This window comes from Schistosoma haematobium, chromosome ZW (assembly GCF_000699445.3).
Source record: "Schistosoma haematobium chromosome ZW, whole genome shotgun sequence".
In the NCBI taxonomy this organism is placed as follows: Eukaryota; Metazoa; Platyhelminthes; class Trematoda; order Strigeidida; family Schistosomatidae; genus Schistosoma; species Schistosoma haematobium.
Genome location: NC_067195.1, coordinates 37682367 through 37710277, shown reverse-complemented (window position 1 = coordinate 37710277; position 27911 = coordinate 37682367). Strand labels below are relative to the sequence as shown.

General features: G+C 34.0%; 1 protein-coding gene across 2 annotated transcripts; it reads right to left on the bottom strand.

The window, feature by feature from the left end:
- Positions 1 to 1040: 1040 nt before the first annotated feature.
- On the bottom strand, positions 1041 to 26351 carry BEST2_1 (Bestrophin-2). Of its 2 annotated transcripts, XM_035732582.2 has the most exons (12): positions 25958 to 26351; positions 25660 to 25858; positions 25518 to 25628; positions 25179 to 25480; positions 18698 to 18852; positions 17557 to 17634; positions 16509 to 16667; positions 15816 to 15896; positions 14348 to 14499; positions 8854 to 8920; positions 4601 to 4811; positions 1041 to 2138 (listed from the first exon to the last, which is right to left on the bottom strand). In XM_035732582.2, exons 2-12 carry the CDS (start codon positions 25725 to 25727, stop codon positions 2095 to 2097), a joined length of 1428 nt encoding a protein of 475 aa, XP_035586939.1. In that variant the 5' UTR covers positions 25728 to 25858; positions 25958 to 26351; the 3' UTR covers positions 1041 to 2094. The 2 variants fall into 2 exon arrangements, with proteins under 2 accessions (XP_035586939.1, XP_051071322.1); XM_051211283.1 differs by having other exon boundaries at positions 1041 to 4811; positions 18698 to 25480; positions 25660 to 26351.
- Between the last annotated feature and the right edge of the window lie 1560 nt (positions 26352 to 27911).

Genomic DNA, 27911 nt, shown 5'->3' with positions numbered 1-27911 from the left:
GTCTACATGGACGAATGAATTTAGCGCCGAAATCTCAGACTTGCTGCCATTAACTACGTTGGTTCGTCCATAAATTAAAGACTTGCTGTTTCTGCGATTTAAAATAAAATACCTAACTCTCCAGTGTTCCTCATGAATCATCTTGTGCAATTTCACTCTTTCACAGCATCCAAAGTTCATTCAATTTGAACAACTCAGTAGTGGCTCTTTGAGAGCTTAAAAGGGGAGTGAAATATGCCCTTTTGAAAATACCAATTTTTTTTATTCAGCTCTAGGCTTCCTTTCCGATAAACGTAAGTAAATGAGACACAATTTTATCATTTTTAAGACTTTTCGTTATCATACTCCAGATTTTGAAACCTTCCATACACTCCAACTATCCAACCACAGGCTCTAACGCGACGCCAATATATTTCGGAGCAATAAAGGTTTGTGTGCTAATTATTGATACCGAGGACCGTTCAATTCATGCCCCAGTAGCCACGTATGGACCAGTACTCAAGTCAGAGAGGACTGTGAGCACAGTCGAAGGTAAAGCGTTTATGATTCGAACCAGCCGCTGAATAATGTACAGGAGAATAATGGATTACTACAAATCCCTTAAATCCGTCTTGTGAGTTTCGAAGAATCCCTGGTTCCACCATGATGTAATATAACCCCTGTATATGAAAACCGTCTATTTACCATTACAGAGTGCAAATGATTTAAATGATGTTTACAGTTACAGTTTACTTAGTAGGGTCGTTTTTCACGCGGTAAAGATGTTGATCTTGCGGCTAATCCTCCTACATTACATGGATATAGGACTGTCAGTAACCATAGGCGGGCCTCACTTGGTGCTATATGGAAGTATTAGCTTCAATTTATTGCTATGAAAAAGATCTAGGAAATTAGATTCACCAACAAGATTTATTTCCGTCTTCTAACTGCAGTAAGAAAATACACAAAAATCTCAATACCTTTCAAATCTCTGAATGAAAAATAGGTGATAAAGCATTTTAAATAGATTTTAGCTTCACGCAAAAACGCATTTAGAAGCGACTTTCCATGGTCTCTTAGGTCTACGACTGCAGTGACTCCGAATATGAACTACATTTGGGATTTATAGCAAGAGTTAAATCCATTTGGAACACGAATTTAGAAATAAAACACTGTGGTTCTAAATCAGGTGAATTGCGTCCAAATAGTAGCGAAGTATTTAAACTGTACGATAAGTCAAACTGCTGTTCACAGTCTTTCCCTGTGTTTATGGACTGTATTAGATACAGTTGAATGTAATGTTTTCCAAGTCTGAACAATGATACTAATTGACCAACTTTTTACATTTCCGTTTCTAATTAACAATATTTTTACATTTCTTGTTTTCGGCTTACATAGTAATAGACAGTAGACAGTCTTTTAAAATTATTTCTGTAATTGTAAGAGAGTTTTCGACCTATTTTATTTCTATAATGTTCTCTGGGCTACTTCAGTACTCGTATGTGCCTGATGTATACATCATTTTACTGAACGAACAATCATTTCCTACACATAGTATGAGTTAGAAATATGTTCAGAAAACGTTTCTGTCACTACCACATTTTTTAAGCCAGGAAATATAAAGCGCTAAATTCAGACTAAATGCTTAGTCAGCCATTTTTTTCCAACCACATAATTCACTCCATCGTCGTAAATAGCTTTAATCATGTTCCTAAGTGAAAGAAATTTAAACTTTCTATTATTTCAATATTCATAAAGCCAAGTACAAAAATATTATAAACTATAAAATTGAGTTTGTTAAGCAAAATACAATTTATGGAAGACAAGTAGAGAACAGACAGATGTTTAAAATATAATCTCAGCCAAAATAAATCATGATTTTAACTAAAGAAGGAGTTAAACAAAACTCTCAAGGGCAAAAAGTTAATGAAAAATAAATTTAGGCTGAATATAGGCAGATATCATCAAAGCAGTTGAAGTAAAATAAATAATAATAACAAATAAATATATTAGGCATCTTTTTTCGCAAACGTTTTGAAGTGTATTCATCACCACCTTGCAATCCACTAAACCGACAAATAAACAAAATATTAATACTCCATGAACAGATAATAATTAGAGCCTTGAACAGTGATCATGCGTATGACTACCTGATAAATCTAACGAGAAAAATACGAGCAGTAAAATAAATAGAATAACATGAAAAGCATTCAATGATACATTAGAAACAGTGTTGCATGATTATGATGTGGATTATTTTTATTGTTTTTATGAGTATACTACGAAATAATTGATATGCAAACTTTTCAGAATATATTTTTCAAATAATGATAGAAATTCTAACCATATTTTGCATATAGCACTCAATTTTGTATCCGTTTGTTGAGTGACTAGGCTGAAATATTTAGCTGTTTCAAAACCATTAAGTCTGATGCACCATTTGATCAGTGTAATAACACAAACTACCGAAAATTGTTTCACGCACTGACAGAAATAAGAAAAATCATCACTAACTTAAAAAGTATAGATATTTCTTCCTTAATCCGCGATGATTATTCTCTGAAAAAACTTTAATACGGCCAAATTTTGATTTAGAAAAGAGAATACGTTACAACAATAAACAACAGTAAATCTGTTGTTGGTGTTGATAATCATAATATCGTTTCCTCTGAAATGCTAGAGATCAAATGGTTTGCACACACTGACAAAACTTCAATTGTATAATGCATGATTGCCTACCAGTTTACACTTTACTATAATAAAGAAATACTATCATCACTGTTCTAAATATTTTCTAAACCGATTTCCCTCCAAATTTACCAACGAAAATCACAAAGCTGGCATGTCTAACTATGAAAATTTTGAAAACTTCATGCCTATATAAGTTTCAGGAATTTACCAACAATAAGAAACAGTTAGTTGAGTTCGGGTGCCCAGACCGAACCAGGTGGTTTTCCTACGGGGCCACACCTCGAGCCTCTGACCTAAAGGTCTAACCCACAAGGCAGTGGAGCATCGTAAGGAGATGCAGTCTCATGGTAGCCGGTGACCAACATTCGGTTCATACGCCATTTTTTCCCTCAGGATACTGGAGCCCATATGCACCATTGGTTTGGAATCCAGTTCAAGTGTCGGACATTCGCTTTCCGTCTTCTCATCTTCGTAAACAACACCCCAGCCACGAGAAGGCAGTGGGTAGGACTTCTCTGGCAGAGGCTGTATATGCGTGGCCGTGTGAGAGCATTTCAAGAGGGAGGGCCGGTCCACCCCATTCTCGGCTATACCAGGGCATTTGGGGGCAATAAAAGGTAGCCGATGAAAGTCAATCAAACCAAAGATAGTTTTTACCAAATAGTGACATCAGTTAGGGAATCATGGAACAATGGATAACGTTGTCCTAGTTTCGAACTACTGAGCAGTCCCGAATCCCCGTCTCCAGTTCTAGCGCAAAGCATAATAATTTAAACGATTGAGTCGGAATCCGGTGGTCACCGTTTACATCTTTAGTCAGTTTACATTAAAGTGCGACATTCCTTCGAAAACTTCGGGGAAAAGTTCTTCATATCTACAAAAATTTGGCTTCTCATTAGAACGTCGAAATTCCGTCTCAAAGTTTGTCACTATGTAATAGATGATCGATACAAAAGCGCTGTCTAGCTGATGCTAGTCCATGATGAAAACGTTTTACGTTTTGTTTTAAAAATAGATTTTACGACAGTACCTATTGAAAGTTTCGGTATTGTTAGGTGAATAAGCGAACGAATCTTATTTTTATTTCTCGATATCTCCATATGAATCTGAATATTAAATATAGTCTCCGATGTATACACTTAACCATGTACTCATAAATTTATAGTTGCTTGAAGAAAAACTAGGAAAATGGTGTTGTTTAACTGAGAATATATATAGATCAGGCAGCTGGAACGAAACCAAAGACGGGAGATTTTTATCAGTATGTAAACTTTAATCTTAAAGGAGAATAGTATGTATTTTGTGCTTAACAAGCATGAAAGTAAGCTAATATAATGCAAGAGATAAATATAAGAACAGATTTCACTTATACACATCTATTGGAAACAGGGACATCATTTCGCAAAAAATCTTGTAAAGCCCATCACTGATAAACTAAACGACTCATCGACAGTATATTACGCATTTCAGTACGTGGTACAGAATTTACTACGAACCAATTACACCTTTTCCTCTCAAAAGAAATTAAAACCTCAAATTATTTGTTATTAAAGACCAAAAGTTCTTTTCGATTCAGTATTGCCTCAAGATTTATCAGCGATTGATAGGTTGTTCAACTGTGAATCTATATATTACACACCATTGATTCTATGAACCATGAATGAAGAAGCGCACCTTTTTACGACTGACTTTACCCATCATATGAAAACAAACATTTCAAGTGGGATAAACTTAATTTATCACTTAATACATTAATTTTAAATGTGAAGAGATAAACTAAATTATACAAGTCAAAGTCCTGGTCAGGAAAAGAAAATAGCCAAGTGTTACTATACAGTCCTTTCAATTTATGAGGAAACGAACATAAACTGCGAAAATTATGAAGTAGAACTCAGTTACGACTAGTTAAACAGATTGGAGCTTTTCTTACCGTTAGTTTCATCGTTTACTTTATTTTCCTTCAAATCTTTTCCAGACTGTTCATCTTCTAGTTCTTCATCCTCTTCTTTTATGGGTTCACGAACAACATTAGTAGTTGTGGTGTGAGGAAACGAATGTCTATGGTCATCTGATACACCATGTGGACTATCACTTTCATTAGGATAAGTAGGCTTTGAAGGAGCTGGTGAGTTTGTACTTGACTTAATTAATGAACAAATATGTTAAAAGTTAGCTGCAAAACTATATTTTTGAGGAAGTAATGAAATGCAGTGTAAATATAGGTGAACATGTACAGCGTTGTTGACTATTTACTAAAATGAATCCTAAATTCATATTTTCATTCGAAGATCTGTGTTATAAAGCGTTGGATTAGATAATATTCCCATTTTCTACCTATAACTGATAAGAACTACACAACTATTTCTAGAATTATTTAAACAAAACTGATTGTAACCTTACTCAACACTCCTCAGTCTTTTCGATTAGAAGCTTTTCTCTAGGTAAATTAACAGAGAGCGATGCAATCAAAGAAATACTTTGGGTTTTAATCCGTTTCCGATTAACCGAATTAATTATTTACAGTAGTTCAGTAATAACATGAAATATGTTGGTAAAATTCGTGGCAAAGCTACATTATCTAGGTAGACTTAATCGTTACTTAAGCGCTTTATATATATATGAATTTTATCATATGGACGTAACTATTCGTTATTATAAGACATCATTCACAATAAATCAAAATATTTATTGCACAAGATTTGACCATTGGCTGTTTGATGAGGTAATGGAGTACAAATATTTTCATAATTTAATGTATTCAAAGTTTAGTGTGAGTTGAGGTTGATGTCATGCAAATCTAGAGAACAATCCTCGTAAAAAGTGATACATTCCTCATGCTGATAAAACAACATACTTTAACACTGGTATGCTACAAAAGCTGAATATTTTCCGAAAGTCTGTTACATATTTTATGTGATCGATTTAAGTATTGAAAGGGTTCTTATTTCACATTACTTTCTAGAGGGTCTAAACTATTAGCCGCTGAATTTTTAATTCCTTAAGAAGTGATACATGTAGTTTCTGCAAACTGGTAGAAAGTGACAGATAAATTACTGCAAAAATTTACTTACCTATATATTATTTGATTATTTGCTTTTAATATCCATTATTTAATGACAAGTCTATTGTTTTGATTGCATTTATCGTTAACCTAACATTTACTTGATTCCCTGTTGTCTAAGATCAGTAAAATACAAAGTTACTCAAATATATTCGGCTACGCATGATTTGAATATGATCTCTAAAAGTCAAAAAGTATCTCAACAACTTGAATGTATATCATTTATAGTCAGCATTCTTGACAAACAAGACGAATTACAGCTTCATATGTTAATTGGCATATTTCAACTGTCCTGTACGCAAACTCAATTTAGATTGCAGCCATATTTTAAAGTCATTCTAATTTATGTTACCTATCTACCTTTCCTTCGAATACTCACCATTTAACACTAATTATAATACAATATTCAATTACTAGATTAAAGTCACTAAAATAAAGTGATTAGCTGTTGAACAGTGAATACGTATTACTTACTTACTTACGCCTGTTACTCCTAATGGAGCATAGGCCGCCGACCAGCATTCTCCAATCCACTCTATCCTGAAACTTCCTTTCTAATTCCATCCAATTCTTGTTCATTTTTCTCATGTCTATCTCTATTTCTCGGCATAATGTGTTCTTTAGTCTTCCCCTCCTCTTTTGGTCTTGATGATTCCATGTGACGGCTTGTTTTGTGACGCAGTTAAGTGCTTTCTTCAGTGTGTGTCCTATCCACTTCCAGCGCTTCTTCCTGGTTTCTCCCTCCGCTGAGATCTGATTTCTTCTCTCCCACAGTAGGTTGTTGCTGATAATGTCTGGCCAACGGATTCGAAGTATTTTGCGTAGACATCTGTTAATAAACACTTGTATCTTCGGAATGATGGCTTTCGTAGTTCTTCAGGTTTCCGACCCATACAGTAGAACTGTCTTGACATTTGTATTGAAAATTCTGACCTTGGTGTTGGTTGACAGTTGCTTTGAGTTCCAGATGTTCTTCAGTTGTAAATATGCTGCTCTTGCTTTACCGATCCGTGCCCTCACATTTGCATCACACGCACCATGTTCATCAATGATACTGCCCAAATATGTAAAGGTTTTTACATCTTCCAAATCTTCTCCGTCAATTGTGACTGGATTGGTGCATGCTGTGTTGTATCGGAGAATCTTGCTTTGCCCTTCGTGTATATTGAGACGTACTGCTGCTGAGGCTGCTGCCACATTGGTAGTCTTCTCCTGCATTTGTTGTTGCGTTTGCGATAGGAAGGCCAGATCATCTGCGAAGCCTAGATCGTCCAACTGCATCCTAGATGTCCACTATGTCCCGTGTTTGACTATCTTCTGAGGCACGCCGTAGTATCGAAAAAGCTTTCATAGTGTTGTTCTGTCCACGCTATCAAATGCTTTTTCGTAGTCAATGAAGTTGATGTAGAGTGATGAATTCCATTCAATTGATTGTTCCACAATGATCCGTAAAGTTGCGATTTGGTCTGTACACGATCGATCCTTACGGAATCCAGCCTGTTGGTCTCGAAGTTGGGCGTCTACGCAGTCCTTTATTCTGTTTAACAATACCCTGTTGAAGACTTTTCCCGGTATTGAGAGAAGAGTGATGCCCCTGTAGTTATCACAGTTGCTAAGATCGCCTTTCTTTGGTATTTTGACCAGAAGTCCTTCTTTCCAGTCTGTTGGTACTTGTTCCTCATCCCAATCCTGCTGAAGAGAATGTGGAGTATCCTTGCAGTTGCCGCTACGTCTGCCTTCTGTGCCTCTGCTGGAATGTTGTGTGGTCCTGCTGCTTTGCCACTCTTGATTTGTCTGACAGCCATGCTGCTGTCTTTAATTGTTGGTGGGCCAACATTTGGAGGTCCGTGGGTGGGTTCAGTGGGCCAAGGTTGCCTACTCTCACTCTCCTGGTGATCAACTGGATCATGAAGACGTCAACATCTGAAGGGAAACACGAGACATAGTGGACATCTAGGATGCAGTTGGACGATCTAGGCTTCGCAGATGATCTGGCCTTCCTATCGCAAACGCAACAACAAATGCAGGAGAAGACTACCAATGTGGCAGCAGCCTCAGCAGCAGTACGTCTCAATATACACGAAGGGCAAAGCAAGATTCTCCGATACAACACAGCATGCACCAATCCAGTCACAATTGACGGAGAAGATTTGGAAGATGTAAAAACCTTTACATATTTGGGCAGTATCATTGATGAACATGGTGCGTGTGATGCAAATGTGAGGGCACGGATCGGTAAAGCAAGAGCAGCATATTTACAACTGAAGAACATCTGGAACTCAAAGCAACTGTCAACCAACACCAAGGTCAGAATTTTCAATACAAATGTCAAGACAGTTCTACTGTATGGGTCGGAAACCTGAAGAACTACGAAAGCCATCATTCCGAAGATACAAGTGTTTATTAACAGATGTCTACGCAAAATACTTCGAATCCGTTGGCCAGACATTATCAGTAACAACCTACTGTGGGAGAGAAGAAATCAGATCTCAGCGGAGGGAGAAACCAGGAAGAAGCGCTGGAAGTGGATAGGACACACACTGAAGAAAGCACTTAACTGCGTCACAAAACAAGCCGTCACATGGAATCATCAAGACCAAAAGAGGAGGGGAAGACTAAAGAACACATTATGCCGAGAAATAGAGATAGACATGAGAAAAATGAACAAGAATTGGATGGAATTAGAAAGGAAGTTTCAGGATAGAGTGGATTGGAGAATGCTGGTCAGCGGCCTATGCTCCATTAGGAGTAACAGGCGTAAGTAATTAATACTACAAGGAGTTTAGAGTTCTGTTCCGTTTCGTAAATATACGAAAGCTCATGAGAAGCACTTAGGATAATTTTTAAAATCTGGGAGGGTATTACAGTAAATTTCATGGTTAGGTAAACGTTTACATCGATTATTCGGTTTACTTTCGATATAAAAAAATGCAAAGTAATATGTGTGTGAATCGCACGTTGTTAATATTCTGAGCCAGATAGACACTGTTATTGATCCAAACCAAAAAAATTCTTTAATTTGTAGTATGGCGCCTTTTTGGCGTAAAAGTGCTGAATCAAAATAATATGTTTGGATAGCTAAAAAATATTTTTGATTTAAAACAAATTAGCTACTAGCTTACCATCTGCATCTGTCGTGCTGTGGATAAAGCTGCCATAAGATCGCGTAGTTCTGGACCAACAGGAACACTGAAGATAAACATAATTCGTGTGATTTGTAAGCATCATAAATCCAAACAATAAGTATTTCAGATGCAAAAGCTACGTACAAATCATAGCAAATTCAACCGAAAACTATAGCAAAACAATTTTGATTTTTTTAACAGGAATTTTTGAAAACAATATTTCCATTAAACCTCAGTGAAGATTACAAGTTTACAATGTACACTGAAAAAATTGTAGTTGAAAAAACAGTCGCTCTCAAAAACAAGCTTGTTTCCTTATCAAAGTTCCTGTTTTTTAACAAATAGATCTTTAAGTTTATCCATTTTCAAAATACTTCAGACTGGTAACCCGTATTACAGTACAAGCCACTTGCATTCGTCAGAATAAAATGTACTATTTTACTATTAGGACTTCAAATTCAGCTATCGGCTTAAGCTTTTGTGCATTAAATCATGCACTATAAAGGATCATTTATTATCAGAAATGTGAATAATCACAAGCTTTGTACAATATTCAGAGTTACGTTAAGTTTTTTCCATTAACCTCAAAAAGCCGAGGCACCGCTGTAATAAAGAGATAATGTATTTAAACCGAGGTAATATAAGACAGTACAATAAATCATAAAATCCATTTCATAAGCAATAACCAATTATAATTTATGTTCATACAGATCAGTATAAAAATTTACTACAAGTTGAACAATACTGGTATTAAGTTTACATTTTAGAGAGTAAATAAATTATATATATTGTGACTTCTTGAAAGTTATCTTTGGTTAGTATTAACACTTTAATGAAATAGAATTTTAAATGTCAAAACTTCTGATAACATACAAAATCAAATAATGATAGCCAATAAACAGTCAAAAGACTTTTTAAACGACAAGATGATATATTTCAGATTGTTTTCAGAGTATGTATTCTAAGACAAAGCTAATTAGTTTAAGAAGTATTGCAACAATTGTGCTGTTTCGTAAAAACAAAGTTTTAAAATTCAGTCAGAAAAAAATGTGAATGGTTACTGAATTTTGCAGGAGAACAGTGTATAAAAATAAGTTTTTGTATAGAAATACAGTATGTCATATATAAAACAAGAGCACAGCCACTTTTAATTTGATCAGTCTAATAGGATGGTACTAAAGAATGAGTTAAAGTCAGCTATGATACCGGTAAAATACATATTGTGAATGGTGTCTAGACTATTGGACAATTAATAAATGTCACAATTTTGAGTTATCATATTTAACCCTTGAAGTGAGTCTTCAACTTAAAGTTCATTATAGAAGAGAAAGTGAAAGGTAAGTTTTGTTTGGAATATTCTAACAGTTAATTGCTAAAAATGTAAATTAAACCATTTCTTGTCACAAAGTAGTTAATATCAATTAAATTTGAGAAACAATGAATCTCATTTCTAATGAATAAATCAAGCGTTGAATCAACCTATTCTTAAGTAGTTAGCCTCTCAATCAAGCAACGTGTATACTTGTTTGAAATTAGAAAATCCAACACTTAAATTTTCCAAAGCTTTAAAAAGATGAACATGTAAAGAAGATTAATTGTAGTCAAAGAATTATGAGCATAGTAAGGAAATCATAAGAGATACAATTATAAAAGTGGTATAATAATCGCTTTCTAAGAAATAACCTATCACCAACAACAAAAAATATTTCATCAAGTTGAAAGAATAAAATCAACATATTGTAACAGTTATTTAAATCGTAAAAGTTAAACACGGAGTTGAGTGAATATAAACCTCCAGAGAACTGAAAAAAAATACTTTTAAGGTTGTGGAACATTTGTTCAAGACACATATTTATATGCAAATGACACATTCTTAGTTTACGCTGAATAACAGTATCACACACTTTTTGATTCAACGCACTGATAATAATCTGAGCAAAAGCTAAGTTAGATAGAATGAAATCTTTTGAAAATAAAGCTCATACGACGTTGTAGGAAGTCAATAGTGCACCTTTCACGCAAATATATTTCTTTTTCAAATCTAGGACAATGGTAATCAAATGATAATAAATAAAATTATAAGAAGGGGTTTTATGGAGATTTTAATAATTTTATAGTTGGATGCATGAGCCAATTGAAGTTAGACAAACATGGAAAACCTGGAAGCACTGAACGACCGTTTCGTCCCATCATGGGACTCCACAGCAGTGCGCACCCAAGAACTCGCCCAGCGAGATCCGAACCCAGGAAATGTCGGTCTCGTGAGCGAACGCTTAACCTCTAGACCACTGAGTCAGCACCCAACGGTGTTAATGTCTAACTTCAACCAATCCACGAAATTGAGCCACCGTCTACCATTGTCTTCAGTGAGTTACTACCTCATAACAGACCCGGTTGAACTCCACTGGTCACTGCTTCTGACAAGAACTCCAGGAAATACCTCTTGAAGCCAATCACTATAAATAAAATACTTGTAAACCTAAGGTTGAAAAAACTTCCCATTAAAAATTAGTATGGACGAAGATGGTGCGTCAAGTTTGTTGCACATACAAGACGCTAGGATATTTTTCATTAAGATGGTGTAATGCACTGCATATCACCACAGCCAAAACTTAATTGAGTCGTCACTATTGCGAACAGTTTTACTTCATTAATGAACTAAGTGCAACTTAGCACAGCTTCTATCTGCAGTAATATGATCAAGAATCATTTTTATTTAGTCATGTTCAATATTGATTCGAGTATTCCGTCTCTAAGCTGAAATCTGAAATTTGAATAAGTCGAGTTCATAAGTGGAGGGCTTATCTATTTACTCAATTGAACTTTCAAAAGGTGTATGTTTCAGCGAGTAAACATTTTCAGAACAAAATGTAAAATAAATCAGGAACTACAAGAATTAATTGTAAAGCGGTTATAGGCTGTTTATTTATTTTACTGATTCTTCTTTATTCCCCAAGATCTTCCATTTGCAAGAGAGGAACAATAAAATGAACACTGATGGCATTGTAGTAATCATAATTTAACAGGGCGTTTTTATGTTGTTAACTAAGCCATAAATAATAATTCGACAAAATTCATAACAGGATTTCTTAAACAATTGACAAGATCACACAAAACGGTAAATTTCAAACTTACAGTCAAAATGCTTAAAAGCCAGATATTTAGTCACAAGTACCCTATGATTATGTAGACTCATTACTCACGTAATATCCCTAAAACACAAAATGTAATCCACCACAATTCGTACATCTCAATAAGTGCACAGCTGGATCATTTTCGCCATAAAACGAATTACAGACCTATAGTTTATTTAACGTGAAATATTGTCTCGACAGTTAGTGAATGGAGCGATAGCTTACAATTGAGACCATAAAACTATCAAAAAATACAAATAAATTCATAGAATAGTAACTACAATTTTTACACAACGCATTAACCGTATAAATTTTAGCGAATACTATTGTAAAGCCTGTTTGAATTTTAATCAAACGACAATATATAGCAACTATCCTACAACCAATTTCGACTATGATTAATTTTGGTTAAGCCCTTTTATTAACCTACTTAACAGGCTATGTTATTGGAACAGTGACGATTAGCATAATTTTTTGTATCGTTATGATCTATAGACCAGATCACATGACAGACTCGAGCCAAAATGTTGATTGCTTAAATATCACTCGATGACTCATCCTCCTCCCCATGTATGTATGAACTCGAATCCTATTATTAGCCTTTGCTTTGCCTTACTGTGCCCTTATGCAATTTAACTATAAATTTGCCTATGTAATTGCTTGTATATACTTATTCGCCTCTCCGCTTCGAATTCGCTCGATTGTTCATAGCTTTGTGATCTGCGCCATCCACCAATAAACTGTAGCTGCCGCCTCTCATCGCTTTCTGATTTCAAACACCGTTGAAATTTATATAATAACGGTTGCAAGGGTGATTGATTGACGAAGCAAAGTCACTGCAAACAATAATCTAGGAGATGGGTGTAAAAAATGGCTCAAGTATGTTTATTAATACCTAGACCTAATGAATAACGGATTTTAGGAGTGAAATAGCTATAGATTAGGAAATGAAAGTAATAAATATAATACTGATTAGTTTGATAATTTCAAGAGACATTTTCACCGTTTTTCTATGATGCATATTATAAACACCGCAGAGCTATCTGTTTCATGTAACCGTAAGGAATATGAGTTTTTTTATGAGTGTGTATTATGTTGCTTCCGAGTAACGAAATGAAGTTGTTAATAAATAGAATATCCAATATCAATGGATGCTTGCTTACATTATAACACAATCCATAAAACATCATTAAGTTTTGATAGACTAACTAACCTAAAATTAAAAGCCAAAACCTCTTGAATAAAAGAGATGTCATCTAGTACTTAGTGAAAGAACAGTTTTCAGTGACCATAGCACAGATGGCCAGTTTCTACAGCCGACATACTGCGAATTTCATAAGGCATTAAACATATGATGTTACATAGGGCTATTATTATTTCACCATCTCTAAAACTCCGTTACCCAGATAAAACACCATGGGTTGATTGAAGTCAGGCTTTTATACTATTGGGCTCCGGCCCATTAGTCAATAGGTTAAGAGTTTGCACATAAAACCAAAGCTCCGGGGTTCGATTTCCGGGTGTGGCGTCGTGCGTATGCAGTAATTATTACTTCCACTCCTGGACTAAATGGAAGTCCAGTGTTTCCAAGTTTTAAGTGATTGTCTAACTTAGATGTACATGTGATTTTAGTGAACTTTAACAACCTTTACAAATTCATACTAAAAATCCTTTGTGTCTACAAGAAAATAGACCAACTAACTAATTGGAAGCAATAATGTGGTTCCGTTAAGTGATCTCTTTGAGGATATGCTTACAAGACTTTCCTTAAACCAACCTCTTCATCGAACTACAACTTTGTTTTTATGACTCAATGGATGTTTTTCGTTTATTCGATCAATTGGTTCGTCGTATAATGTGCGATATGCAAATCCATAAACAGAACGAAAGACGAACAAAAAAGTTAATACTTTAAATCTGGTAATTTAGATATTTCTAAGCTAGAATTATACAGATTTAAAATAAAATGAAGTAGTCTATTTTACATTCATAGTTCACTTATTTGAATAAATAATTAATTAGATGAAGATAAGAAAAGAAATACTTGAACCCTTTACTACATATGTAAGACAACATTTGAGTCACCAAACTAGGTTTACGAATATTTTTTGGACGATTCGGTAAGAGCGGAGTCAAACATTTAACAGCCACTATTTGTGATAAATCGACAATAAAAGAGCACCGGTTAAGAGAAACCCGAATTAAAATAAGCCTAGTATCATTATAGTATATCGCTGTTAATATACAAAAAGCATAACCATAGCACTTCTGAGAAAAAAGTTAAGTAATCTTGTCTAAAGAGTACCATATCTTCAAATGAACATCTCATAGAAATTAACGCAGCGTTCTGTACTTACTTCAGATCATAAATTGACCCTTTCCTTGATCCAACATTTAAACGTTTCGACCGTTCCGTATGGGGAAGTTCTACAACGGATTGTCTCCAATGGGCGTCTCGTACAATGGCGGGTGCACTTGTTCTTACTCCATCTACCACACACCACGAAATCTTCGAAGCGAAGATTAAAACAGATTGATAACACTGACCATGAAGTGGAATCATTTAACAGTCAAAGACTGTTCTTTAATGTCACATGATAGCATAAGCTACTGTTACATTTATTTCAAATATTTCATTATATAGACGGAAGCAACAATACAGATTGTAAATTTTAATATATCTGTCAAGTCATTAGACTTTGAGATACCATACAAACACCAAATCAATAAAAAAATGTTATAATTATTTAGAAGAAAAAGTTGAATCAACTGAAAACAAATAGATGTAGGATTACGTGTTTAGCAGACATCTCAGTTAATCTATTTCAGCCCTTTAGTCTAAAATACACTACACAAAACAGCTCTTTCTTGTATTCAAGCAATCATAAATAGTTTTTATTTTTTAGGCTGTGATACAGTTAATATCAAATGAATCCTCAAGACATTAGGCAAAAGATAAAACGAATTATCAGCAGCTTAAATTATCATCTACTTATGTTTAATACGCCGGTCCTTCTTCATTGCTTTCTAAATTTTAGAACTGTATCGATAAGTGAAATTAGTGACATCTGTGACAAACTTTTTAATGTAATTTTTATCCATTTAGATTAAACGTTTATTAATTTGCTGTGTTTTAGCATACTAATTCCTAAAACTAATATTAGTTCACTACTGTGAAAGAGACAGAATTCTTTACGATCAGCAGAATGATAGTTTGTACATCAATTAGAAAGTTCTTGTTATAGTTCAATATGTAGGTTATTTATTGAAACATGTTGAAATTTATGAATAAATAGATATACAGATTAGTAATGGGGAATTCTATTGCATTCTAGTATTAATTATTGTATAACTGCCATCATTTATGAAAAAGTGATTCATTGGATTAGAAATCATTATATGCTTCATCTTAATTAGTTTACAATACATTATTATTACTGACAAATCTAACTTGAACATTTGAAAGTTACTTCATAAAATGGGATTATGGGTTTAGCTTTTGAAATCAAACTATTATAATTTATTAAAATTTGTCTGTGATACAAAACCTTCGAATCACTGAAATATGGTCGTAAAAGATAGACCTAATTAACGTGCGAATTTTATTTATGTAGCATTTAGCACCTTTGAGTATTTTACATTTTTGCGGCTACTTTGAAATATAGTTGATATTAACTAGTAAACAAGAATTTTATCTGTAATCAGTACTTCTTAAAAATTGTTTTTCCTTATTTCATCATATGTTCATTACGCTAGTGATCAAAATTTTTATGATATACTAGACTAGACTGATCAAAAATAAACAACCGAAAAGCAGTGACTCACTCTCCAATTAAAGTCGATTATCTCATTAATATCAATATCCTCATCATCTTCTCCCATTGGATTCACAAGTGTTTCAGCAACCTGCGTAAGAAAGGTAAAACAATAGGTATTGGAATCGAAGCACAAACATTTTAACTTGGTTATTAGTTCAGAATAAAAGTTGATTACAATGTGATTCATTTAAACTACTGTTAACACTGATATTCGATGAGATTATAAGCGATGCATTCAACGTACAATATATATGCTGAATACAACCATTTAGGGAGTTTTTCAGTTTATTTATTGGATTAGTGCTGTATTCTATATGTCATTTTAAGCGGTGGAAGATGTCCTCGACCATCTGAGGTGAACTTGTAAACATAATACAAATCGCTGGCTAAACAACACAAATTTAATGAAAGTGAGGGTTTGTAATGAAATATTTAGTAAGAATTACGCTCTGGTAAACAGCACTTAATAAATGAACAGAAAAATGACCGAAAGTGCTTAGTACATCACACTTATCGAACAGTAAAAACGTTGTGGTTAACCACAGGCTTGAAATTTCAATTATGTTTAAGATTTGTTTAATTTTTTTATCGTAGACAAACTAATGATTGCCAGTTGGACTATAGTACCTATTTTATCCGTGGAAAAACAGCAAAAGGTAAATTACAGTAGATTTGACACTTTTTATTACTTTTAACTCACTTTTAGCCATCCCACATAAACAAAAAGTTCCAGAAATGTGAAAAACGGGAAGAAAAGATCATGCGAACGTGCTATGCCTGCAAAAGGTGAACTGTTGATGATGAATTGACTACTTATAAGAGACGCGACAAAATAAGAGTACACAGATAGTGTGACAACCTAAATGATTATGGGAAAAAAATAGATCCAATCAACAAATCCTATATGTCTTGTGTAATATACTTGTGTACGATATCTTGTTAATTCAGACAAACACAAACTTCATCCATGAACTTTTGAAAAGACCTCTTAGTTTATTACAGGTAAAGTTGGCAATAATTCCTCCACACGTGCAATTAACCGAAACTGATCGCCCCAGCTATTAATCAAAGAAATGAGGTTGTCTGACTAGACGAAGGACTCCAGAAAAATTAAAATAAACTGCAGAACGTCTGTTTCGGTGTGAATGTCACATGTGTTACAGGTCAGTTTTAACTTTCGTGACAGTCTTCAGTAAAATTTGATTTGTGGATGTAGTAAGTAGCTTAATGGTAGTATTAACAGAAAACTATATATAATAGAGACAAAAAATATGCTTCGTCCTGATTGTCTGCATAAGAAGGAACTCTCACAACATTATCCACAAATGGTTTTAGATATATAGGTATTGAATGACGTTATAAAATTCTTTGTTTTGATTAAGAACACTGTTTGTTAACAGTAATGACGCTCAATTACAGTTTAATCTTACGGATGATATAAGCGCAACTGAAAAATAAGTTATTGGTTAAACCTTCGTCGGTAAATATTTTGAAAGAATTATTTCTGAATAAACGTGGTTATCTAGTTTTCTTTGCATAAGGTCAACTGATGGTTGTGAATATAAATTTTCTAGGCCTGAAAAAGGTGATGGGTTCATTTCGTTTATAGCCTAGCGAGAAAATGTTTAATTCGCTAGAAGCAAACTAACATTTGTGCACAGAAAACAAGTACTTCGATTTTCAACTATAGTAGGAAACTTTATCGATCGACTGAACAGACAAAGGAATAAAATGACACTATTACTAACCTGTGTATAAACCAACGGAATACAAACATCATCCATCATCATTATATATAATATTTTTTGACGGAAAGTGTTAAGTTCCTGTAAGAAAGTGGAAAATTAGGAATTTCAGCTATAAATAAAATGGAAAGAAACTACAATCAAAAGTCTATGAAACAAATTTTTTATCAAATATAAGGAATATCGTTCAGCTATAGTAGTTCCGTCGTCTTATTACTGTTTAAAATTGATCGTAGACCTGATGTTAAAAGTCACCGGATCGTCAAGTGAGATATTCATTGTTTATTAAATCGTACACATCAAAAGATAAAGCATTTGAATTCAGTCACACAAAGAGGACTATAATTGCAAAAATCCGTAACGAAGTGAAAATGAAATTTTAATTTATTATCTCAACTGCATGATTGTATCTTTGTCACAACATTAAGCTTTTTGCATAAGCTTAAATCAATACTGCATTGTTAAGACACCTAGTTTCTCAATATGATGAATAATCGTTTGTTAAAAAACATCAAACTACACACATTACACTATGGCAAAAAAGCACAGTTCTAATGCCAGCAGTCATTTGACAAACTATTTCAAAATATTTATTAGCGACAATAATCAATTGCATTTCTGACGTAGGCTAGCAAAACACATGCACTCACTATGACAATAATGCATTCAAGCACTCTAAAAACTTCTAAATTTTAATTACTTTTCCAATATGAAACTAATAACTAATTTATTGATTGATCAATAGCACATGAGTTTGAACGTTTCACTTCGGATTGAAGTTTTGTCAATAACTTGGTATCCCGGTTTACTGTTAATCACCAGTCGGCGTATATATTACATCCAGATGAATACATGCCATTAAGAAGTATTTCTGACATACACGATCTAAATAATGTAAGGTAAACAGTCAGCCACAAAGGTATATATTTGGTCTAATACTGAGGCTGTTTCAAGAATAGCTGAATTCAAAACTTAAGACTTCCTATGACAAAAAATCTGAGTATCTGAAATTTTTGTCATCTTATCACATGACTCAGAAATGCTTATGAGTTATTCTTTTCAAACATTTATGTTTGTCATTTTTAATAAAATCCTTTCAAGCTGTCAATTCTTAAATCATTGGGGTTGCTGAAAAACAACTTACGTCTACCAAAAGAACGTATGCATGCGGATTTTTGATTAGTCCTTCTTTTCTAGCTAAAGTGATAAGAGAAGTCGCCCATACAACAGGAACAAATGGTTGCATATGAACAGATTGTACACTTCTAATAATTCTTGCTTCATCCTCGGTAAGTACGCCTGTCAAAATGAAAAGGTGAAATATCTTATATAGTTGCAAACTGATATGGTGAATACATAATTTAATGATGCTTCTTTAGGTAAAAACTAGTTTCAATTTCCGAGAAAAATCAATCAAAAAGTCAAGTGGAGAGTATACAAAACTCTCGGAAGCCTATATCTGATGGTATTTTCCTAAACTTAAAGCATTTCCAAGCAGTTTGTGTAATTCCATGAGGTTACTATTCGTCATACATCTTAAATTCAAAGACAGCCATTGCAGCAGAATACTATGAATTCATTTATTCTGCGGCTTATTTTCATATGCTTACAACCTTGAAACAACAGTATTTATGTTTAAACAGATTTCTGAAAATTCCCACGATCATTGTCCTTTGATAATCCACATCTACATCCCAAACCTAAAATTAATCAGGACTTTTTCGACACAAAATATTTATATTTGTTTCATTTCTATTCATTAGAAACTTAAGAATGGTACATAATAATCCCGTGTTAAACAGAGTGATACCACGCACAACCCACTATTAAGTTTCAGAACGCTGCCATTTAAATGAGTTGTAATCTAGATATACTATTTTACAACATTAAATATATTCTATTTGATTTAATAATTCATAATATTAAAATAGTATCAAAGGTAAACTTTGAATATGACTACAAGCAAAATGTTTCATTGCTAAATCACCACTAGTTGATTGAATATACCTTCATTTAGCAATAATTTGATGAGCTTATTTCAGTCAGTCATTTTAGAACACGATGAATTCCAACGAAAATCTGATTTAATTTATAAAATCTGATAACGGTAGATTTTATTAAGTTTCCTGCCAAAATGTCAATAAAAGATAAGTTAAAAAATCTACTTACTAAAGTGAAGATAAGTAATTCTAGCCCAAATGTTACTTGTCGAATTAAAAACGCATATGTACTGCCTTATCCGTTCAGTTTAAGAAGTATATAACTGAATATCTTGAAACACGACCATTTTATGCTAGATGTCAACATTAATTTTAGTCATTGTATGAACTCTGCATGCGTACAAAACATTAAACGCAAATTTATGACCATGAAACTAATAACACACATCTCGTCGTAAACCACATAGTTGAAGAGTATTATGAAATACTGAAAAGATATGTGTACTGACGAATAAATGGAAATGGAAAGGAGACAAGCACTTTTATGACCAACATCCAAAATCCGACCAACGCTAATTTTATACAATAGGAAACTTTTAAAAACTAATAAGCATACCTTGGGCTGAATTTCGGTAAACTACCTTTTAGATTTCTTTTAAATTAGTTACGCTTTACACACAAGTAAGCTAACGGATGAATATGAAGGGTTATATGACTATTTGATGTTCGTTTTTATCACGTACTGACATCAGGAAAATGTATTCCAAGAATAAACAACTCCTAGGTCCATTTACCAATTTCCATTCATCAGGCACGTTTACTTGTGAAGAGTAGCTTGACAAAAAGTTGTATTCCCTAGACGTTTTGTTAGCAGGAGCTACAAGAATTCGAGCTAAAAACCTTCATTTCTGCATTCAAAATAAATTTGTAACACCTCTACCTTTAAAATGAAGAGTATTCTTTTGAATAAATTTTCTTTAAGTTCTACAGATATACATCCAAATCGATAATCCAAAAAGTGGCCAGCATAGTACATCGTTTAAAATTATAACATACGAATTTAGGGTTGTGAAATAAAATAAAATTGTTCATGTTGATATGAATAATATGCAATGTTAATTTAAATAGGTTTATACTTTAGATGAAATGGTGCTAAGTAGATTGATCATGTGTTCAATAGATTAATAGTGATAGTAAACCAATAATAACAACAGTAATAGTAAGAAGAGAATTATATTATTATATTATACCGTTATATTGTATTATATTTCATCTCAATTTCAACATTTCATCTTATCATGCTGAGCCTTCCTTTCTCAATTATAATTTCCCTATCTATGTTCTTGATGAATATTCAAGCCCTCAACAATAAAACTATTTTCAGTTTCATAAGCAAAGATGGATGGTGGCTAGCAGTGGAATCCAGGACGCGCGTTTCGTCCTGTTCGGAACTCACCAGCTGTATGTACCTGTAATATCGAGGCAGCCCGCACAGGATGCACATATGCCAACAAGAGACTGATCGATTGCAATTCTAAACAACAATGGGAAGATACAAGCAAACAATGCCAAGTGTATTTTCAGTTTCCCTGATAACAATAGCGTTTCAGTCCATTCTTTATTCTTTCTCAGCTACCATGTTTAACAGAATTTTAATATCGCTACTATTGTAATTATTATAAACTTGAAAAATCAGTATTTACTTGCGATTATACAGCTATGAAAATAAATTCACTGAAATGAGAACTCTTAGCTGAACCAATCTTTCTTACAATTATATTTGACTAAGAAAGGTTGTCCTTTAAAAACAAAGGCGATAGCCATTCTGATTAAGAAGCCACAACTAAGTGTGCATAAAAGTATCTTTAACCGTTTTTCTTACTTTGGCGAACCTCATGGGCAATTAATCGATAGCAATCTGAACTATTAAGTGACCTGGTTTGACTAAAGTACATACAACCCTTCTTAGTCAAATATAATTATCTTTGTAATATAGATGATAATAATTTTAAATGTTTGGTTTTTAAACCTTTGACCAACTTTCTGTGTGTTTTGTCTCTTTACCAGGTTGTTTATTTTTCTTAGATTTACTTCTGTATTCACCCTCTTACTACCAATTCTTACTTTATTCATTACGACTAATCATGTAGTCCATTTTTATTGCTATTCCTAAGTAATAAATTCTCTTGAATAATCTGACAGTTTTCATATATGCAAATAACTACCACCATTAAGTGTTTGTTTATGTGCTTTTCTTAAGTTAATTTTACTGAATAATGTATATTGAGTTTAAGCTCAAAAATCTGCCTAAACAAAGATATATTTGTGATATTCCAATGAGTAGAAATTCAGACTTCTGTTTTTTAACTGTATGTAAGCCACTTCTTCAGAGCAAACAAATAAGTAATTAACTAATTAAAAAAAGTTTAAATAGTATATAGGAACAAGGGAGAACATTTAGTTCAATCAAAAATAAAATATGATAGTCTTTCTAGTGATGATAAATGTGTCATTACATATCTGAGCCAGATGTATGACCTGATGGTACTGACAAAAATCAGTGACTCAATATGAAACATAAGTAAATTAGCAAACATTGGAGACGTTAGAAATCTCATGGCCACTTCATTTCTTTATTTGCATAACGTCTCTTCAGAGGTAGAAAGCGTTGAATCTAAGCATGGTTTGAGGGACTTCATGATTAATCTTGTGCATAACGAGATCTGATGCATAGAGTATTGTCATTCTCTGGTAAGCCATCCATAAACTCTAAGTCTCTATCGATTAGAATACTAGTTTATATATATATATATAACATCATAGCCTAGCATTGTTTCGATCTCTTTGACAGATAATTTCGAGATCTTTTATTTGGAAGGCCACCTCTAATTTCTTTCGACAAGTTAAAAGGATTATTAATAAATTATTTTCCCGTGACATTGCATAAAGCACGTGAAAAGGAGCAGTTCAACAAATTATTTCGTGCTCCGAATCAAAATACCAGAAATTTTATACTACAGCTTTAGATGTAGTGGACATCTGAATATTCATCTTAGAGACCAGTTGACTCCCAGTTTAACTGATTGTAAGCTGAAGCGACGGCTTACACCCTCGGATAGTTGAAGATCCATGACTCACATATTCAAACGTTAGTATTTATAATAACGATGCTGTTGAGACACAGTATGATGTACCATTATTGAATGTGAATAAACACACTACACTAATAAACTCCAGATTTCCTCGGACAGAATCCGCTCTAATTTATTCAGCTAAATTAATAATTCTAAAATTACTTCAAATTCGCATATGGGTATCGAAATCTACATTTCATGTGATAAATTGTATCTTCGTACTTCGTGAAAGCTTCATCATGCATGTCGCCATGAATGTGGAAGAGTAGGACATATTGGGGAAAATTTTAAAATCTCCAAGTCGCTTCTAAAATAGTGGGTAATCATTTAGTGGAATCAGCTGATCTGAACATAGGAATAGACTTTTTATCACTTACTACCAACTGTGTCAGTACCTTACACATGACCAGTACAGGCAAATCCCAATCATTTAACGTCGATACTGATAACAGAGTCAATCATCAATTTAAGTAATGAGATTGAAGATATACTATAATAATTACGAAGGTCAAAGTGTCTTCATAAGATAGACCTAAAATATGTATATTTACAAACTTCACTGGATGGAATTGTAGTGTGCTGCCGATGCCGACAGATATAAGTAGTATGTATCATCAATCAAAAGTGAAATGTCTGGCAGCACAAATTAAGATCAAAGAAAGAGAACGAGAACAAAGAATGATTGATGTAGAATCGAAAGAACTGTGAAGCCTGAGACAATTTATTGATATTTTGCAGATTAATTATTTACTATATGGTTCTCAGATTTTAATAAAATGTTCTGTAATTTTGTGTTCAAATACATTCGATTGTCTCCACTTGTGTTCTCGTTCACCACAAAACCTCTAGCGAACTGACTTGTTATTTCACAAATTAGGCTATACTGAAACAAATTCCTGCCGTTCGGATTAAGCGTTTCCCGTGAGATATTCCAGGAGGTTGTAACTAAAAATATTACCGATCTTGATGGTGTTCAATCGTATCAAGATGATTTCCTAATTTATGCTGCAAATATTGAGTTGCGCAATGAACATCCTTTAAAGTTAGACGGACGCTTTTATGATACAAATATTCTGACAAACTTATCCAAGTCCCATTTCAACTTAATTCTATCAACTCCCCAGGTTATATTAAATTTCAAGGAGTTTCAATCTGATATGAGTCGGAATACGTTTTAGAAAATGAGAGAAGATACATCACTACATACTGGAGTTCATTTTGTCCTTTGATGACAGAATAATTATCTTCATTGCTTAAATTTATAGTGCTAGATGGTCTTCACTATGGTCATCTGAGAGTGAAACAATTGGAATAACATGCTCGTTAGATATGATGCCATGTGATTTATGCTGATGTAAGTCGAATACCGAAAAATTATCCTGCTTGTTTGCACAGGGTTTCATATGATGAAATTACTTGAAATCCTTGGCCAGCACCTTACGGATTGTGTCAACGTATTAACGCCGATTACTGAATTCCATTGTATACTAGTATTATGCTTTATTTGCTACAGATTCATAACTCAGACGGTTAGGTGTGGTACTCATTAATAGTCCATGAAGGAAATTTGCTGAGTGATTAGAGAGAAAGATATTTTGTGGCGATAGGGTTCTCAATATAATAAATGAACCCATTTCCCACATAAACATTTAACGCACAGCCTAACGATATTGGATACTGTCGTTTATTTACAAATCTACGCCATCCCTAGCTTAAAGGTTCAACAGTGAACATTTTTTAAACCTTGGTAAATGCTATCATATCAGTAAATTGAAGTTGTTCAAAAATAAAAAACCATCAGCAGCGTTTCACTATAATATAATAACGTAGAGCATTTACAAGCTCGCTAAGACCCAGGTAAAGTTTTCAAAACTTATATACTTCGAACTCGTTCACTGGGCACAACATAAATAAAAGTACATTTTTACCGAGGAAATAAGCATTGACCAACTTCAGGAATTCTAATTCAGAAATCAGTAGCCGGATGATAACAAATCATTACACTCAGTGACTTGAAAGTGGTTAAAGATAAATCCGTACGGTTAGACGTTCTGATGACTTGGTTGTATTAGTATGCAATAGTAGCAGAAGTATGGTTTGGAAGTTATCATGTAGCTTAAAAGCTATATTCTTTTGCAGTTAAGAATCATTAATTGGTACTTCGCTGTAATATGTTCCATTAGCCGCCTAATACTAAGCCCTCCAAAATTAATATACGGTTGTCTGATTTCAGGATTTGTCTGTCATCTGTAGTATGTGAATACAAGACGAAAATATGTCCCTTAATTACTTCAGTCATATTTTGTCATCTTCTTAAATGCAAACTTAGTGGTTTTTATCCTTCAAGTAAAGTTTAGTATACTGACCGAAAAGTGCAATCAAACCAGTGCCTGGACATCCAACTTCTGTACACTGTCACGAAACCAAAACTACCTCAGAATCATTCAGTCTTAGATAAAAATAAAAACTAGCAACATTGAAAGCTAATATGTTGGTCAACATTAGTTGACTACAGCCTTTATCACAACATACAGCAAACAAAATAAGTTACCTGAAGCAACGAAAAGCTCAAAAGTTGGAAAACGTTTCTTGACGACGACATTAAGATGGGCAGCTGCAATTATAAGATTTGCCATTATATATCTCATGCATGTCCGACGTATCAGACGATTGCGTTCTGCGCTACCAGGAAGGTGGGTAACAAGAGTAAGTGCGAAACTCATCACCCACGGAATCGTCGTGAAATAGTTCCAAAAGCGTGCGAAAACTAAGGCAACATAAAAACCAAGGATAAATGCAACCGGAATCATAGCTTGGAATCTGGAAGTAAATAGAATCAGACGTTCAAAATTTCTAAGATGTCAGTTATCTATCAATATAAATTGCTCACCTTTGTGCGTTCTCAGAAATTGCAAACCGATACAAACAGCTTATTAATGTATAAATAGAAGCAAATATGATGAGGTCAAGTGAAATCAGCTTCAATACACCTCCTCTCCATCTGAAGATGTTAATTACGGAAAGTTTAGTACTTTAAGAGAAGACGGAAGAATATTCCAGGACCCCCAGTAAGGACAAACTGATTATATTGGACAGTCATCAATGATATTTCCTGCAGGTTTTCGTCAAATACCACTTTTGATTTAATACAATGAGGAATCGACAATAAAAACGTAATTGGTTACGACGACAGACATATAAGGTTAACTGAGCCACGGTTCTTGTGAACAGCTTAGATAACAAACAAAGACAATTTCATCAACAAATGGTTAGAAAAATCAGAATTCCATCTACATTATTATTTAAACGACAAAAAATTAGCTGACGTACCCAGTTGGCATGCGTTTTCAACAAGAATACGAAACTCAAGGCAAAAATGACTATGCATGCAATCTATCACATCAAACGAAGGAAACCGAAAACAAATCGTCTATAGGAAAAGGTAACGAAAAATCGCTGGCGAAAACGAAACCAAAATGAACAGTAAAAACACCAAACGAAAACAGAATCACATTCGAGCAGAAATCACTCAGCCTAAACGAAATTCGGCAACACAAAACATACAGAAAACTGTACATCTAAAACAACACCAAAGAGAGTGACTAGATGTGGTCTGACACTTCACTGACCAACACCTCTAGATAAGTGATTGTCACTTGATGTCTCCTCCATGCAACATGTCTTGGAAGACGATTCAGACTGATTCTCGAATCACTCATCCAGTATATCGCTCCTAATTTATTATCTAATTATTTTCGTGCTTACACATATTCTTTCCATTCTACTTGATAATTTAATTTAATAACAACAGCTCCTCCAACCATTTGTCTTTCCTTTCCGATCTGTTCACACCAGTGAATTATCGTAATTAATTTTCCGATGACAATTCTGATCCAAACAACAGATAAGAGAAGTTAATCTCCGAATTCTCACGGTTTATTAAAACACACTGTATTGAGCGAACACTGACACCACTTCCAAACGTACATTTCAGTGTTCTGGTGAATCGATCCTGTGGTAGGCGGCAAATAATCATATCCTAGTCAAACTTGTATCACAAACTCATCGTAAAGGGTTCTGTGTGCACAAGTTGGATTATTTATGTGAGAACAGTGTCCTCGCACCTGACATACGAATAACACCTGAGACAATATTACCTTTAATCAATCACTCAGACTTGTGAATTCGGTTAACTATATTTCAGTAACTATCGGTTCCTCACAGTCATACGTGTGTATACTGGTAATCAACCGGTGCTTGCACTATGCATACATACACTTGTTGTCTAATCGATTATCACTTATCTGTAAATTAGTGGGGGGAGGAGATTTGGCACGTCACCGGATGCGACTTATTCTCACTTCGTTCTACTTAAAGCATTTCGCTTTTCTTCAATCACAACAAGTTCTCATCAAGCAACATCTCAGATGCTCCTCAACAAGATTGTTCATTTGATAGACGTCCTGTGAATGAATAAACACTGAATTGGTGTAATCAACTGGTCAAATTATACTACATCATGTAATCTACTTGGTGACGCATTTCACAAACTTGGTCAATAAAATCAACACTACAGTTCTGAGGAGAACACTTGTTCACAACGTGAGAATAATCCAATCAAGTCAGTTCATTTGATCACCTACTAGCCATAATCCTGTCTAAATCTTGAATTGTGAACCTATTTATTCTACTATTTGTCTTAACTCCAATACACTTTCTCCTGGTTTTGTGCTATTAAATATATAGTCACATCGATTATCTCTGTTGTTTGAATGAACTAATAATACCTTTGTACTGGTTGAATGCTTGATTTCGAATTCAAAATACAATACATTCGTTTGTGCCTGTGTCTTCCTAATTCAATTGCGTTAATCCTGGAATTCCTAGTTCATACGAAAATTCGAATGCCATATTGGCGTCGCGATGGAGCCTGCAATGGAAAAGTTAGTTATTCATTCAAGTCCTGAAGCTTTTGAGGATTACTTGGAAAGGTTCGAAATCTGGAGCATGACCAAGAAAGATGTTAAAGGTGATAAAATTGTGGCACATTTTCTGACATTCATTGGGAGAGAAGCGTACAGCTTATTAAAAACTTTGGCATATCCAGAAAAACCTATCTCACTCCCTTATGCAACTCTTAAAGAGCTATTATTTAGTCATGTAAAATGCACCAGTTTTGAATGCCGTGAAAGGGCGAAGTTTCATAAGATGGTTCGTCAAAATGACCAAAAGGCTCAGGAATTCATCCTTGAATTACAGAAACAAGATGCCAAGTGTAATTTCG

Coding starts and splice junctions, on each gene's coding strand:
- BEST2_1 (XM_035732582.2), bottom strand. CDS start 25,727: ATGACTGTCCAATATAATCAGTTTGTCCTTACTGGGGGTCCTGGAATA. Junction 14,500..15,815: donor TAATCGACTTTAATTGGAGA/GTGAGTCACTGC, acceptor TTCGCTTCGAAG/ATTTCGTGGTGTGTGGTAGA. Junction 4,812..8,853: donor CAGCACGACAGATGCAGATG/GTAAGCTAGTAG, acceptor TCATTAATTAAG/TCAAGTACAAACTCACCAGC.